This window comes from Bombina bombina, chromosome 2, assembly GCF_027579735.1.
Source record: "Bombina bombina isolate aBomBom1 chromosome 2, aBomBom1.pri, whole genome shotgun sequence".
Classification (NCBI taxonomy): domain Eukaryota; kingdom Metazoa; phylum Chordata; class Amphibia; order Anura; family Bombinatoridae; genus Bombina; species Bombina bombina.
The window spans coordinates 775,329,956-775,346,297 of NC_069500.1; the positions used below are offsets into that span (position 1 = coordinate 775,329,956).

The 16,342-nt window shown below is 36.8% G+C and overlaps 1 protein-coding gene across 1 annotated transcript in view; it reads left to right on the forward strand.

Annotated features, from left to right (window-relative positions):
- ARHGEF18 (Rho/Rac guanine nucleotide exchange factor 18) overlaps positions 1–16,342 on the forward strand; it is a 794,779-nt gene that overhangs the window by 527,753 nt on the left and 250,684 nt on the right. Inside the window, exons 16-23 of the mRNA XM_053702932.1 lie at positions 3,461–3,711; positions 10,677–10,802; positions 11,916–12,033; positions 12,888–13,136; positions 13,921–13,997; positions 15,186–15,364; positions 15,630–15,694; positions 15,876–16,061. Coding sequence (XP_053558907.1) covers positions 3,461–3,711; positions 10,677–10,802; positions 11,916–12,033; positions 12,888–13,136; positions 13,921–13,997; positions 15,186–15,364; positions 15,630–15,694; positions 15,876–16,061 — 1,251 coding nt within the window. The remainder of the gene's footprint in view (positions 1–3,460; positions 3,712–10,676; positions 10,803–11,915; positions 12,034–12,887; positions 13,137–13,920; positions 13,998–15,185; positions 15,365–15,629; positions 15,695–15,875; positions 16,062–16,342) is intronic.

Consider the following 16,342-nt stretch of genomic DNA (forward strand, 5'->3'; position numbering starts at 1 on the left):
CGTTTCTACGCTGCGTACAAGAGCTCTTGTTAATGGGAGTAATCCATCCAGTTCCACGATCGGAACAGGGACAGGGGTTTTACTCAAATCTGTTTGTGGTTCCCAAAAAAGAGGGAACTTTCAGACCAATCCTGGACTTAAAGATCCTAAACAAATTCCTAAGAGTTCCATCGTTCAAGATGGAGACTATTCGGACAATTTTACCTATGATCCAAGAGGGTCAATACATGACCACTGTAGATTTAAAAGATGCTTACCTTCACATACCGATTCACAAAGATCATTATCGGTACCTAAGGTTTGCCTTCCTAGACAGGCATTACCAGTTTGTGGCTCTTCCATTCGGATTGGCTACAGCTCCAAGAATCTTCACAAAGGTTCTGGGTGCTCTTCTGGCGGTACTAAGACCGCGGGGAATCTCGGTAGCTCCATACCTAGACGACATTCTGATACAAGCTTCAAGCTTTCAAACTGCCAAGTCTCATACAGAGTTAGTGCTGGCATTTCTAAGGTCACATGGATGGAAGGTGAACGAAAAGAAAAGTTCACTCGTTCCACTCACAAGAGTTCCCTTCCTGGGGACTCTTATAGATTCTGTAGAAATGAAGATTTACCTGACAGAGGACAGGCTAACAAGACTTCAAAGTGCTTGCCACACCCTTCATTCCATTCAACACCCGTCAGTGGCTCAATGCATGGAGGTAATCGGCTTAATGGTAGCGGCAATGGACATAGTTCCCTTTGCACGCTTACACCTCAGACCACTGCAACTGTGCATGCTAAGTCAGTGGAATGGGGATTACTCAGACTTATCCCCTTCTCTGAATCTGGATCAAGAGACCAGAAATTCTCTTCTATGGTGGCTTTCTCGGCCACATCTGTCCAGGGGGATGCCATTCAGCAGACCAGACTGGACAATTGTAACAACAGACGCCAGCCTTCTAGGTTGGGGTGCCGTCTGGAATTCTCTGAAGGCTCAGGGACAATTGAGTCAGGAGGAGAGTCTCCTGCCAATAAACATTCTGGAATTGAGAGCAGTTCTCAATGCCCTCCTGGCTTGGCCCCAGTTGACAACTCGGGGGTTCATCAGGTTTCAGTCGGACAACATCACGACTGTAGCTTACATCAACCATCAGGGAGGGACAAGAAGCTCCCTAGCTATGATGGAAGTATCAAAGATAATTTGCTGGGCAGAGTCTCACTCTTGCCACCTGTCAGCAATCCACATCCCGGGAGTGGAGAACTGGGAGGCGGATTTCTTAAGTCGTCAGACTTTTCATCCGGGGGAGTGGGAACTTCATCCGGAGGTCTTTGCCCAAATACTTCGACGTTGGGGCAAACCAGAGATAGATCTCATGTCGTCTCGACAGAACGCCAAGCTTCCTCGTTACGGGTCCAGATCCAGGGATCCAGGAGCAGTCCTGATAGATGCTCTGACAGCACCTTGGGACTTCAGGATGGCTTACGTGTTTCCACCCTTCCCGTTGCTTCCTCGATTGATTGCCAGAATCAAACAAGAGAGAGCATCAGTGATTCTAATAGCACCTGCGTGGCCACGCAGGACTTGGTATGCAGACCTGGTGGACATGTCATCCTGTCCACCTTGGTCTCTACCTCTGAAACAGGACCTTCTGATACAGGGTCCCTTCAAACATCAAAATCTAACTTCTCTGAAGCTGACTGCTTGGAAATTGAACGCTTGATTTTATCAAGACGTGGATTTTCTGAGTCAGTTATTGATACCTTAATACAGGCTAGGAAACCTGTTACCAGAAAGATTTACCATAAGATATGGCGTAAATACCTATATTGGTGTGAATCCAAAGGTTACTCTTGGAGTAAGGTTAGGATTCCTAGGATATTGTCTTTTCTACAAGAAGGTTTAGAAAAGGGTTTATCTGCTAGTTCATTAAAGGGACAGATCTCAGCTCTGTCCATTCTGTTACACAAACGTCTGTCAGAAGTTCCTGACGTCCAGGCTTTTTGTCAGGCTTTGGCCAGAATTAAGCCTGTGTTTAAAACTGTTGCTCCACCATGGAGTTTAAACCTTGTTCTTAATGTTTTACAGGGCGTTCCGTTTGAACCCCTTCATTCCATTGATATAAAGTTGTTATCTTGGAAAGTTCTATTTTTAATGGCTATTTCCTCGGCTCGAAGAGTCTCTGAATTATCAGCCTTACATTGTGATTCTCCTTATTTGATTTTTCATTCGGATAAGGTAGTCCTGCGTACTAAACCTGGGTTCTCACCTAAGGTAGTTACTAACAGGAATATCAATCAAGAGATTGTTGTTCCTTCTTTATGCCCAAATCCTTCTTCAAAGAAGGAACGTCTACTGCACAACCTGGATGTAGTCCGTGCTCTAAAATTTTACTTACAGGCAACTAAGGAATTTCGACAAACGTCTTCTCTGTTTGTCATTTACTCTGGGCAGAGGAGAGGTCAAAAAGCTTCCGCTACCTCTCTTTCTTTTTGGCTTCGTAGCATAATTCGTTTAGCTTATGAGACTGCTGGACAGCAGCCTCCTGAAAGAATTACAGCTCATTCTACTAGAGCTGTGGCTTCCACTTGGGCCTTCAAGAATGAAGCCTCTGTTGAACAGATTTGCAAGGCTGCAACTTGGTCTTCGCTTCATACTTTTTCCAAATTTTACAAATTTGACACTTTTGCTTCATCGGAGGCTATTTTTGGGAGAAAGGTTCTTCAGGCAGTGGTTCCTTCTGTATAAAGAGCCTGCCTATCCCTCCCGTCATCCGTGTACTTTTGCTTTGGTATTGGTATCCCAGAAGTAATGATGACCCGTGGACTGATCACACTTAACAGAAGAAAACATAATTTATGCTTACCTGATAAATTCCTTTCTTCTGTAGTGTGATCAGTCCACGGCCCGCCCTGTTTTTAAGGCAGGTAAATATTTTTTAATTTATACTCCAGTCACCACTTCACCCTTGGCTTTTCCTTTCTCGTTGGTCCTTGGTCGAATGACTGGGAGTGACGTAGAGGGGAGGAGCTATATGCAGCTCTGCTGGGTGAATCCTCTTGCACTTCCTGTTGGGGAGGAGTAATATCCCAGAAGTAATGATGACCCGTGGACTGATCACACTACAGAAGAAAGGAATTTATCAGGTAAGCATAAATTATGTTTTTCCATATCGTTCAGCCCTGGAGAATGTCTCGCCATCTACTGGATAGCAACCCGAGCCCAGTAAACTGTGAAGGACCTTTTGATGCCACAACAGTTTTGTAGTGCAAAACAATCTTGACAACATCATGCAAATTCTTCAGATGCCTGTTCAGCACAGAATAGGCTGATCTGTTTCACATTGAATACAACTATGTTTTCATGAGCAGGACTGTAGAGTGTTGAACCATGTGCAGTACAAACAGCATCCATGGCAAAAATGCCTTAGGTTATACTTATGATTTATGTAATAAACTATCTTCTCTTTGTGTTTTATAGAGCTTATGCAAACAGAAATGCACCATGTCCGGACTATAAAGATCATGTTGAAGGTGTACTTGCGGGCATTAAAGGAGGAGTTACAGTATGGCCATAAAGAAATTCAACAGATATTTCCTTGCGTGGATGATCTTTTGGAGCTGCATTCACATTTCTTTACACGGTTCAAGGAGAGGCGCAAAGAATCCATGGAGGAAGGTAGCGATCGCAATTACTTCATCCAGAAGGTTGGGGATATCCTTGTACAGCAGGTAGGAAATCACATTAGATGTGTATCACTGAGATTATCAAGTTATCCGCATAACTATATTTTCTTGTCTATTTTACTGTAATTTTTTAATGTAAAAAAAATAAATAAAAATTGTATGTTCCAAATAAAAAATAATGTACATGATTGTACAAAATAATTTGTTAAAACTGGAGAATTAAAGAGGGTTTTGGTGTGCCTAAGTAATTTATATTACAGACCTCATCTCAACGTCTTAAGTTGCAGCTGCCTCTGACACTTTCAACCCCCCCCCCAAAAAAAAAAAAAAAAAGAAGAAAAAACTTTATCTATTGAATTAATACAGTGTACGTTCTGCATTGGCTGTCTGCATTTTTTAGTATCTGCTGTGTGTTCATAAAATATCTTACAAGGCTCTTGTTTAATTTTACCTTAATAATAGGCCGCACGTTAACCAGTTGGTGAGTAGACAAGGGCCCTACTTTATTATGTTAACGGAAAGGGAGCCGTGTCCATTGCCTGCATTTAATATTGCACAATGTTATCCTTTGTTGTCTAGTTGGGGTGCATGACCCCTTGCCTCGGGTTGTGAGATCTATATAAGCTAAAATTGTTATTTCTGGGTGTGTTAGAGGGCAGAAAACTTTATGGGATATGTTCAGTATTTTGAATTAGATTAAAAACGATATTGGGGGTCAGTATAGGTAGGGACTGGCAGAACAGGGCAGCTAATATGGGTCAGTGACTAAAGTAGATGAGTGCAGCCGAGGCATTCATGACAGATTGGAGGGTGGCAAAGTGGGCGGAATGTATATCATCTTGCATAATTCTACGAGGACATTTTATCCATACACATGTGCATCCCTATGAAGGTTTGGCACCACTGTTGTTGGACTGTATATGATTTGGAGAAATGTTTATGATGCCTTTTTAGTTGGTCATTTCTGCTTTCTTTCCGATCAATGATAGCCTACAAGTTAGATTAGTGATTATGAACTATATTGATAGGATTATTAGTAGCATTATGTGCTATTCTGTCAAAAATAAGAATTTTCAACACTTCATTACCAAGCCAAGATATTTGCTAAATAATGAAGAACTTTATACTTTGAAAGTTCCCATTTTCTTCTCATTTACAAAATGTTTTTTTTATTGTTTAGATAGAATTCAGACGCATATTTCAACTATTGTTAAACAATCTCAGCCAACGTCCTTCAGCCATTTTCCGTTGAGAAAAAGCGATATATCTCTTTTTCCTCTCCGGTTTCTTGGAATCATTGTGCAGATATTGTATTAGGTTGATATATCAGCGCAAGAACAGATATCTGATTATAACAGAGCTGCAGAGGGATGGCCATAGTAATGAGTAATTAATTCAGTGCCCTTTTCATACCTATCAGTTGTATGTATTTATCTGTGCTGAGCTCCTATCACTTAAGAACAGACTTGTCTGTTTTGCCTGGATAGATTTATTACCGTTTATATACACAAGGACTTTTGTTCTCTGTCACAGCACAGAAAATGCAGGAATTAAAGTAAAATGTTTACAAGAAATCTGATGTCTACAGTTGCATTGTAGTCATTCTGCAACCTGACACTGTCTGTTTCATGTAGAAGTTATCCAGCCAATATGAACCTGTATAGATAGACATTGTATTATTATCTATATGGACTATAGAAAGATTTGCATTAGCTGTATGATAATATCTAGTCATTTTTGGGCAGTGTTACATACATAACAACGTTTGGGAATTTACTGTTTTTAAAACACATTAGGCATTTAGCTGTGTAATGCCACATGAGTTTACTGTGTTGCCATATATATTCAGTATAAATAATTGAACACTACTTTGTTTTCTTTCTTTCTTTTTTTTTTTTCTTTTCTTTTTTCTTTCATGTAATTAGCAAGAGTCCATGAGCTAGTGACGTATGGGATATACATTCCTACCAGGAGGGGCAAAGTTTCCCAAACCTCAAAATGCCTATAAATACACCCCTCACCACACCCACAAATCAGTTTTACAAACTTTGCCTCCGATGGAGGTGGTGAAGTAAGTTTGTGCTAGATTCTACGTTGATATGCGCTTCGCAGCAAGTTGGAGCCCGGTTTTCCTCTCAGCGTGCAGTGAATGTCAGAGGGATGTGAGGAGAGTATTGCCTATTTGAATGCAGTGATCTCCTTCTACGGGGTCTATTTCATAGGTTCTCTGTTATCGGTCGTAGAGATTCATCTCTTATCTCCCTTTTCAGATCGACGATATACTCTTATATATACCATTACCTCTGCTGATTCTCGTTTCAGTACTGGTTTGGCTTTCTACTACTTGTAGATGAGTGTCCTGGGGTAAGTAAGTCTTATTTTCTGTGACACTCTAAGCTATGGTTGGGCACTTTTATATAAAGTTCTAAATATATGTATTCAAACATTTATTTGCCTTGACTCAGGATGTTCAATATTCCTTATTTCAGACAGTCAGTTTCATTATTTGGGATAATGCATTTGAATATTCAATTTTTCTTACCTTTAAAATTTGACTTTTTCCTGTGGGCTGTTAGGCTCGCGGGGGCTGAAAATGCTTCATTTTATTGCGTCATTCTTGGCGCGGACTTCTTTTGATTTGGGTAGTGGATTAATTTTTCAGCGGAATTGGCTGTCTTTATTTTATCCCTCCCTCTCTAGTGACTCTTGCGTGGAAGTTCCACATCTTGGGTATTTATATCCCATACGTCACTAGCTCATGGACAAGAGTCCATGAGGCCCACCCTTTTTTTTGTGGTGGTTATGATTTTTTTGTATAAAGCACAATTATTCCAATTCCTTATTTTTTTGATGCTTTTGCTCTTTTCTTATCACCCCACTTCTTGGCTATTCGTTAAACTGAATTGTGGGTGTGGTGAGGGGTGTATTTATAGGCATTTTAAGGTTTGGGAAACTTTGCCCCTCCTGGTAGGAATGTATATCCCATACGTCACTAGCTCATGGACTCTTGCTAATATGAAAGAAATTAATTTATCAGGTAAGTTCTTACATAAATTATGTTTTTTTTTTTATTATGATTGAAAACAATTCTATGAGGCACATAAAAACCCCTAAAAATTATTTCAGCTAGAGTATAAAATTAAAAAAAAAACTTTCCAATTTACTACTATTATAAAATTTACTTTGTTTCTTGGTATCCTTTGTTAAAAAGCACATATGAAATTGTAGCATGCACATGTCTGGAATGATATATGGCAGCAGTTTTATAACTTTGCAAAAACAGTAGGTGGCAGCAATGTGTCCTATCAGGTACTGCTCTAGTAATGTGCACAATACCTATCAAGGTATCTCTTCAACAAAGAATACCATGAGAATAAAGTTAATCCAATTTTCCCTCCCCTGTATCATGTGACAGCCATCAGCCAATCACAAAATGCATATACTTTGCACTTGTGCACATGCTCAGTAGGAGCTGGTATCTTAGAAAGTGTGCACATAAAGAATGTGCATGTTTTGATAATGAAAGTATATTGGAAAGTTTTTTCAAAAAAATTGCGTGCTTTATCTGATTTACAAAAGTTAAATTTTTACTTTAGTGGCCCTTTAATTAAAGGGACACAAAACCCACATTTTTTTCTTTTTATTATTCAGATAGAGCATGCAACATTTACCACCAATCAGCAAGCGCTGAACCAAAAATGGGCCAGCTCCTACGCTTACAGTCCTGCTTTTTCAAATAAGAAAGATAGTAAGAGAACGAAGAAAAAATTGATAATAGGAGTAAATAAGACAATTGCTTTAAATCATGAATGAAAAAATTGTGTTTTGTGTCCCTTTAACAACAACTACAAGAAACACTTTTTTGAAACAAATATAAACCAAGGGAAATGGCAAGAAAAGTTTGCTGTTTAAAAATGGAAGGGACAAGTAAATAATAATAGCATTTTATTATTGCAGTATTGCTTGCAGATAACTATAGGTTATTCACAATCCTTTAGAAAAAAACATATCTAATGATTTCCTACCAAAAAACACCATTATGGGGTAGATAAATCAGTTACGTTTTTCTAAAGGATTGTCATCGACCCCCTTTAAGTTTAATTCCTTTATAAAGTCTTGCACTATTTATTTGAAGCTGAACATGGCTGATGAGCCCAGTCAGGGACAGCATATGTGCATAGCCACCAATCACCTGCTTTGTTCAGCTCAGGACTGGCAGTGTGTGTGGATTATCTGCAGTTGACTTTGACTATGTGTTTAACCCCAACAGAAGTGCAAAATAAAATGTTATATCACATTAGTGATTTTTATTATTGCTCTTTTATGTCCTTTTGCTTGTTTTTTTTAAATAGTAATTTCTTGAGTGGATTTGAATATACAGTTTTGTTTATCTCTCCATCTAGGAGGTTGTATGTTTTATAGATAGTCAGTGATCATAATAATCTCCTGCATGGATCAAATACATCATAACTCTGGAATTTAAATGAAATATTATTTACATCGGAAATATGAAAGTGAAACTAATGTGTAAAATACCAGGATAAACAAAGCATTATACTGGTATATCAGCCTTAAAGGGCCATGATACCCAAATGTTGAAACACTTGAAAGTGATGCAGCATAGCTGTAAAAAGAAAACATCACCTGAACATCTCTATGTAAAAAAAAAAAAGAGATATTTTACCTCAAAATGTCCTAAGTATTCACACCCCATTGCAAAGGACTTCTAAGCAGCAAATCAGTATGTCTGTCCCGGAACAGGCAAGGGAGTGAGTCTCATGCACACTCATGTTATTTCCCTATTCAGTTTAAGGAAGTTTACTATGAAATCTCTTGAGATCACAGTAAAAGAGTTCATGACCTCAGCACTGTTGATGCTGATTGGCTGCTACTCATTTCTTTTTTTTTTTTTTTACCTGCAATTGGACAGCAGCTGAGTATAACTTTTTACACTGAACTTACTCTGCTGAGCTGAGGAAATTGTGAGGTAAAATATCTTCCTTTTTTACATAGAGATGCTCAGGTGACATTTTCCTGTCAGCTTTTTACAGTTATGCTGCATCAATTTCAACTGATTTAGCATATGAGTATTATGTCCCTTTAATCTTGCCTCTTTTAAATTCTGTCATTAGGCCACAATGTAATCCACAGAAATGTTTTTATGGGGCTGTGATATTGTTATATCAAAACTATGGACTCCGCATTTTATGATAGATGGGAGTGAGCATATTACCATGAGTTGTTAAATATTCTACAGGTTTGGGCCATGTTGGACAGGCTAACCGCAGCCTGTAGACCTCACAACTTTGCAGTTTAAAGGGGCAGTAAAATTCAGTCAAAATTAAAGGGATAAGAAACAAAAAAATTTCCCCGGGATTCAGACGGAGCATACAATTAATAAAAAAAAGTTTCCAATGTACTCCTGAGCTTACATCCCTGCATTTCAACAAAAGATACCAAGAAAATGAAGAAAATGTGATAATAGAAGTAAATTAGAAAGTTGTTTAAAATTGTATGTTCTATCTGAATCATGAAAGAGAAATTTTGGGTTTCATGTTCCTTTAAACTTTCATGGTAAAAAATTCCAATTTACTTCTATTGTCAACTTTATTTTGTTCTATGGGTATCCTTTGTTGAAGAATAAACAGGTAGGCTCATATTAGCTCAGAAGTGTGTACCTCTTCAGCACTCTATGGTAGTAGTCTTTGCAACAATGTTTGTAGCAATGTTATACTTTGTTGCAATACTGCCACCATATAATGCACGCTCCTGAGCTCCTATGAGCCTTCCTAAACGTATTCAACAAAAAAAGGTAACAGCTTTGTCCTTTCTCCATATTAATTTGTCAGAAAGGAACGTTTTCTCTTTAGAAGCAATATTTGTTTTTGCTTTTTCAGGTTTTTGTGAAAGTATTTTACATTATTTCATGATGACAGGTGGGTTCTTCCAAATAAGGGTGGCGACTCAGCACTGGCTAGAAGGATGCTTATTACTGAGTCTTGTCCACCCCCTCTGCAGCATGCACATGTCCTCTGGGGGAATGTTTCAGAGCATTTGTTTTCTAACAATTATAGTTGGTCACAACTATTATGTTATATTAATACACTTTTTACTTATGTGATTACCTTGTACTTCTGTGATTACCTTATTTCAGTTCTTTTGATAGACTAGCATTTTAGCCAATCAGTACTGACTCTTAAATAACTACATGGGAGTGATTACAATGTTATATATATGTGTGTGTGTGGCACATGTGAACTATAGGTGTCTAAATGGAGAAAACTGTCAAAATGCACTGAGATAAGAGGTGGCCTTCAAGGGCTTAGAAATTAGCATATGAGCCTACCTAGATTTAGCTTTCAACAAAGAATATCAAGAAAACAAAGCATGTTTGATGATAAAAGTAAATTGGAAAGTTGTTTAAAATTGCATGCCCTATCTGAATCATGAAAGTTTAATTTTGACTAGAATGTCCCTTCAACCCTTTGTGTGGGTTTTTTAGAGCATGCTATTTTAAAACTAGCAACATTGTAATGATGGTGTTAATTTAAAGGGACACTAAACACATTGAATTACAAAACATTTCTGTTGTCTTGCAATACAATAAAATGAAAGTCTAAATATTTTATGACAAGTTAAGATCTTTTGTTTTTCAAAAACTCCACTCGCCACATTTCCTTATTTGGCAAAGCCTTTATGGGCTTATGTCTGCATGCAAAAAAGGCTAAGCATGATCATCCTGTTGGTATTACGTGCATTGTTTTGTAGTTGTTATCTGCTAAAGCCAAGTTATCGAAAAATAAGTAGCAGGGTCAGTCTTGAGTAGTCTGCAATGTGCTTTTTCAGTTCAGAGAATTAGAAAAACTACTAATTTCCAAACTAAATTACATAAAAAGAGGCAAAATAAATTGAGAGTATACTGTAAAGTTGTTATATTACAATCTAATGTGTGTTGTGTCCCTTTAAAGCATTATATAGGTGATTCTGACAAATCTACTACTTGTCTTCAGTTTTCAGGTGACACAGGTGACAGGATGAAGGAGAAATATGGGCATTTTTGCAGTAATCATAACAAAGCTGTGAGCTACTACAAGGAGCTCATGCGGGAAAGTAAGAAGTTTCAGAATCTCATGAAGGTGGGTAAGGAACTGTACAGAAAATACAATTGTTCTTTTCCTTTTGAACCATTTTTTTTTAATGTGATGTAATCCATATGTAAACTTGTTTTATTGTTTTGCCCTTGATCATTCCTATTTTATTGCTGTCTGTGAATCATTTCTTTCTTCATTAATACAAAATGCCAGCAATATTTTTTTTTGCCTTTGTACAGTTGTAGTGACAGATTTTTGTCACACTTTTTAGTATAATTCTCAAAATGTTTGTTGATGATGAAAAAAGTCAGCACTTTTATAGAAACAGGGAAATGATCACAGTAAGCTGTAAAGAAAAAGAAAAAATTGGAGGGATAATGCTCCAGCGCATCCACCTTCAGTCCCAAAAATACTTTAAAATATTTTTTTTTCTCTGTTCAGTTGTTGCATATGGCCCAATTCTTTAAAACTCTCTGGTCTGGTGAGATTCTATAAGATACATTTGACAGTATTACAAGGCCCCTCAAGGATTGTTTTAAAGGGACATTAAACCCAATTTTTTTTCTTTTGTGATTTAGAAAGAGCATGCCATTTTAAACAACTTTCTAATATACTTCTATTGTCTAATTTGCTTCATTCTCTTTAAATACTTTGCTGAAAAGCATATCTAGATAGCCTCAGTAGATGCTGATTGGTTGCTGCACATAGAAGCCTCATCTGATTGGCTCACCCATGTGCATGGCTATTTCTTCAACAAAGGATATCTAAAGAATGAAGCAAATTAGATAATAGAAGTAAATTGGAATGTTGTTTAAAATTGTATTCTCTATCTGAATCATGAAAGAACATTTTTGGGTTTAGTATCCCTTTAAAGGCAATTAAGGGGAGTTAATTAATATTCTTTATGTTAAGGAGAGACACTTCCTTTATAATATAATGCTCTGTAAAATAAGCTAATGATTTCTCTCCATGCCGGCAAGTCTTTGAGCCTTAGACCAATTTACTCAAAGTATGAACTAAATATTTCCAACAGTTTTTGCTTCTGAAATTGCAAAATATAACTGAGTTAAAAGGAATTGTAGTAATAGCTGCAGATGCCCCTTACCTGTTGTTAGTTTTTCTTTGTGTGTTTAATTTTTTTGCACTTTCGTTTTGTAGAAAATTGGTAATTCATCGACTGTTAGGCGGCTTGGTGTCCTGGAGTGTATCTTACTGGTGACTCAGAGGATTACGAAATACCCAGTTCTAGTAGAACGAATCATCCAAAACACAGAAGGTGCACAGTTTGATCTCATTAAATGTTTTTTCCAATCACCAGCATGCAACACCATCAAACTTTACAAATTGAATTAAGTAGGGAAGGCTTACATTATTTGACTTGAATAATTGACTTACTCTAAAATAATGTATTTCTGTCTCACTCTTATTTGGAAATATAAAAAGTTTGTGAAGGCCAATAAGAAAAATAGAATAAAGCATAAAAGCATTAAAATCAACAAAAGGTAGCAGGAGGGTGGGATTAGACATGAGAGAGGGTTTGTTTAAAGGCACATAAAACCCGCCAAAAATTATTTTATGATTCAGATAGAACATATATTTTTTTAACAATTTTCCAATGTACTTCTATTATCAAATTTTCTTAGTTTTCTTGATTTCATTTGTTAAGACATGCATGTAAGCTCAGGTGTGTGCACCTGTCTGCAGCCCTATATGTCAGCAGTTTTCAACAATGTGAAACATTAGCAAGAGTACTAGATGACATCACTATTTTCTGTCATTTACCTATCTAGATATCTCTTCAACAAAGAATAACAAGAGTATGAAGTCAATTTGATAATTGAAGTAAATTGGAAACTTTTTTTAAACTTGTATGCTCTATCTGAATCATTAAAAATAATGGTTCTCATGTCCCTTTTAATGTTATTTTAAAAATATCTAAATGTTTGCAGAACTGTTTATTTTTTGTTGTTTTTTTTCTTACATATTAGCTGGGTGTAAAGGCAAACGGGTATTCTAGGTAACTTTTTGCTTATATTATCTTTTTAACTACCAGGAGTTTAGTTCAAGCCCCACTTTAGAGAGCAGTATGAGAGACCATTAATTAGTATAGTTCAATTTTGTTTATGCCAGAAGGAACAGAAGATTACGAAGCATTGACCCGGGCTCTTACGCTCATCAAGGAGACAATCACAGAGGTGGATACCCGCGTTCATGAGAATGAGAAGTTGCAGCGGCTACGGGAGATCGTAGACAGGATGGAGCTGAAGTCCACTGGCAAGTTGAAAAATGGTACAACCTTTAGGAAGCAGGACATGCTGCGCAGGAAGCTTCTCTATGATGGGATGCTCTACTGGAAAACTGCTTCAGGTCGTTTGAAAGGTAAAGGGAAATAGATGTCTCCTTAAAATATTTCTTAATATATTTATGGATATATGTTACTGTCTTTAAAACTGTTAATAGTAAAATAAACATGACAACGATAAAGCCAAAGGATTTACCATGAATACATTTCTGACAGTCATATCAGCATGAGCAGGATGTAGTGTCGAGTATATAATATAGATGTACCAAGTACAGAAGCAGCACATTTCTCAGCAATGGAAGGCATAGTCAACAGTAGTTATGTCTATTGTATGGGCAACAAATGCAGAACTTGTACGTTTCTGACTGTTGTAAGGTGACTGTTGAAGTTTCCTAACTGTTTTATGGGACATTTTGTTCATATTTAAACGTTAATAGAAGCTGACAAATGATCCTACAAGTTGCGCTGCTGTGCGAGATAAATAGGTTTACAGCATTACTAGTGTTGGTTGTGTTATTACATACTGTACGCCGTTGTACACTTCTCACAAGTTTTAATTTGGTGACTGGCTTCCATCCATAGTGCTCCATTACACAGGGGAACTGAATATTAGGAGTTTAGTTTTCCTGATCCCTATGTTATGGCTACTGTCACCAAACTCTCTTGTGTATTTTTTATGTCTATGAATAGTAAAAATAAGTTGACATATATTGGGGTGTGATTATATTTCTTTCTCTTAACTTTGATCCGTCTCACTTGGTGATTGCTATCTGGAAATATAGTTGCATCAGGAAAATGAATTGATGAATGGTAAGAATAAATGTCTCTCTGTCATGTAACACTTAATATTTTTTCCTGTAGACATTCTTGCTGTCCTATTGACTGATGTGTTGCTTCTCTTACAAGAAAAGGATCAGAAATATTCCTTTTCCTCAGTGGTAAGTTCCCAGTATTAAAATGCCACATATAAGTAACATAGTGTGACTCCACATATCGGAAAGAAAAAGCAATATTATATCGACTCCAACATATGTTATGCAGTGAAATGAATTGTTATTATTGATATGTTTGTTTTAGAAAATAAATAGATAATTGTTTAGTGAGATTCTTAAACGTCCCTATTGCAACCAGATTCTTAGTTTAGAGGACTGGTGATGTTTTAAGTTATAGAGCTCCATGGTTAACTGTTTCTAATTAAAATAAATCTGTTTGTGTGCATGTTCTATAAAATATTTGTATATAATATACTCACTTTGCTACTTTAATAGGGAGAGGAAAGTGTAAAATGTTAGTGCTGTAGAGAGTTTTGTAGACAGGTGTTAAACTAATTGTGAAAAAAACATTTACAGTAAAGGCATAAACTGCACAGTAAAACTACTGAACTGAGCAGAAGTAGATACACAGCTCAGCTAAATTGTCACAAGTCCATTTTACTGTCTATTAAACATAACTTAAGAAGTCTAGCTGCAGCATTGTAATGTCTTACACTTGGCCATAATAGAGAATTTTTCTGTTTAGTTTCAAAATGATTATATCACTTTACACGACCATACATTTTTACAAGATGTAAATTAACCAGCCTACACTGCTATTTAAAGGGATATGGAACCCAAATGTTTTTATTTTTTTATGATTCAGATCGAGCTTACTGTTTTAAACTACTTTCCTCTTTACTACTATTATCAAATTTGCTTCATTCCCTTGGTATCCTTTTTTGAAGGAGCAACAATGCACTACTGGGAGCTAGCTGAACACAACAAAAGTTCAAATGACAACAGCCATATTTGTGCAGCCACCAAAGGAAAACAATAAAACAAAGCAAATTAGATAATAGAAGCATATTGGAGTGTTGTTTACAATTGTATTCTCTCTCTCTGTGATAGCTAACCTTGGCACCCCTAGATGTTTTGGAACTACATTTCACATGATGCTTAGACACTCTGCAGTCTAGTTGAGCATCATGTGAAATGTAGTTCAGGGGTGCTCAATCATGAAAGAAAAATTGTGGGTCTGATGTCCCTTTGATAATTCTTGATAATTGTTATATATTGAGGTATTGTTTGTTTCAAATCTATTTATTGACTCACTATATCCTGTTTTTTTTAACCCAAAATATTGTTCTTTAGGATTCCAAACCACCTGTGATTTCACTGCAGAAGCTGATTGTTAGAGAGGTAGCAAACGAGGAAAAGGCCATGTTTCTCATAAGTGCTTCATTAAAAGGCCCAGAGATGTATGAAATCCACACCAGTTCCAAAGAAGAGAGGAATGGATGGATGACCATTATCCGTGAGGCTGTAGAGAGGTAGAATTGGCTATAAACAGCTGTGATTATTGTTCTTTATTCATAAATTATGAATCAAATTACTCTGGGGCCTTACAATCTATACAACTCTATTTCAAGCTAAATTATTTTAAGATGGTTGTTGTCATTTGTTATTCTAACTAATTTACATTAAAGATTTGAAAGATGGCCTTTATGATTGGACAAAAGAGCGTAAAAATATGAGATGAATCCTGTTGCTTTACTTTCAGTCATTGATACTACTGTACTCTGTACTTTACATCAGGTGCCCTGATGAAGTGGTCATCGAACCCAGTGCTGAGCGTTTTATTAAATTCAAGGAATTTCAAGGTAATGGAAAATAGTGTATGGCTGTATGGAGCTACTTGTTTAGTTATTTATTACATAAACTGTTATAAATGTAGTTAAAAAGATACACTTTACTGTCATTTGTTTTCAAGATGGACTGACCCTACAAACATGTTCCAGTAGTCAGTATACATTGATTCCATTCTTCCCTTCATGCATATAGATCGATTAAACTTGAAGGATGACGCAATCACAAAAGCTCTGAGTGAGAAACTGCAGATTTTTCAGGACATGGGGGAAATGTTTGGCTTTGAAGACTCTCAAGGGTCCAGGAGCAGATTGCTTCTTACAGCTGAAAATGGAGAGACTCTTCAAGGGGAAAGCATCTTACGATCAGCCATCACTGAAGGTAAATACTTTAATCAGTGGGCTATTCAGATCTTATTTTTATGCTTTATAGAGAGTTTTTATTTAAAAAGGACAGCTTATCTGAACCCTTCTTCATAGGGAAACTACATGTGCTCCTGGCAAGTATTCAGCTTTTTGACAGATAAAGTTAACAATCTATACAAGTAAGAGAAATAAAAAGTTTTATATGTGGTTCATATTAAAAATTAAATAAAACTTTGCTTTTCCGTAGCTGACCGATGCAATGGAATTTCTCTCATAAACGTTCATTTAGGTCATGGA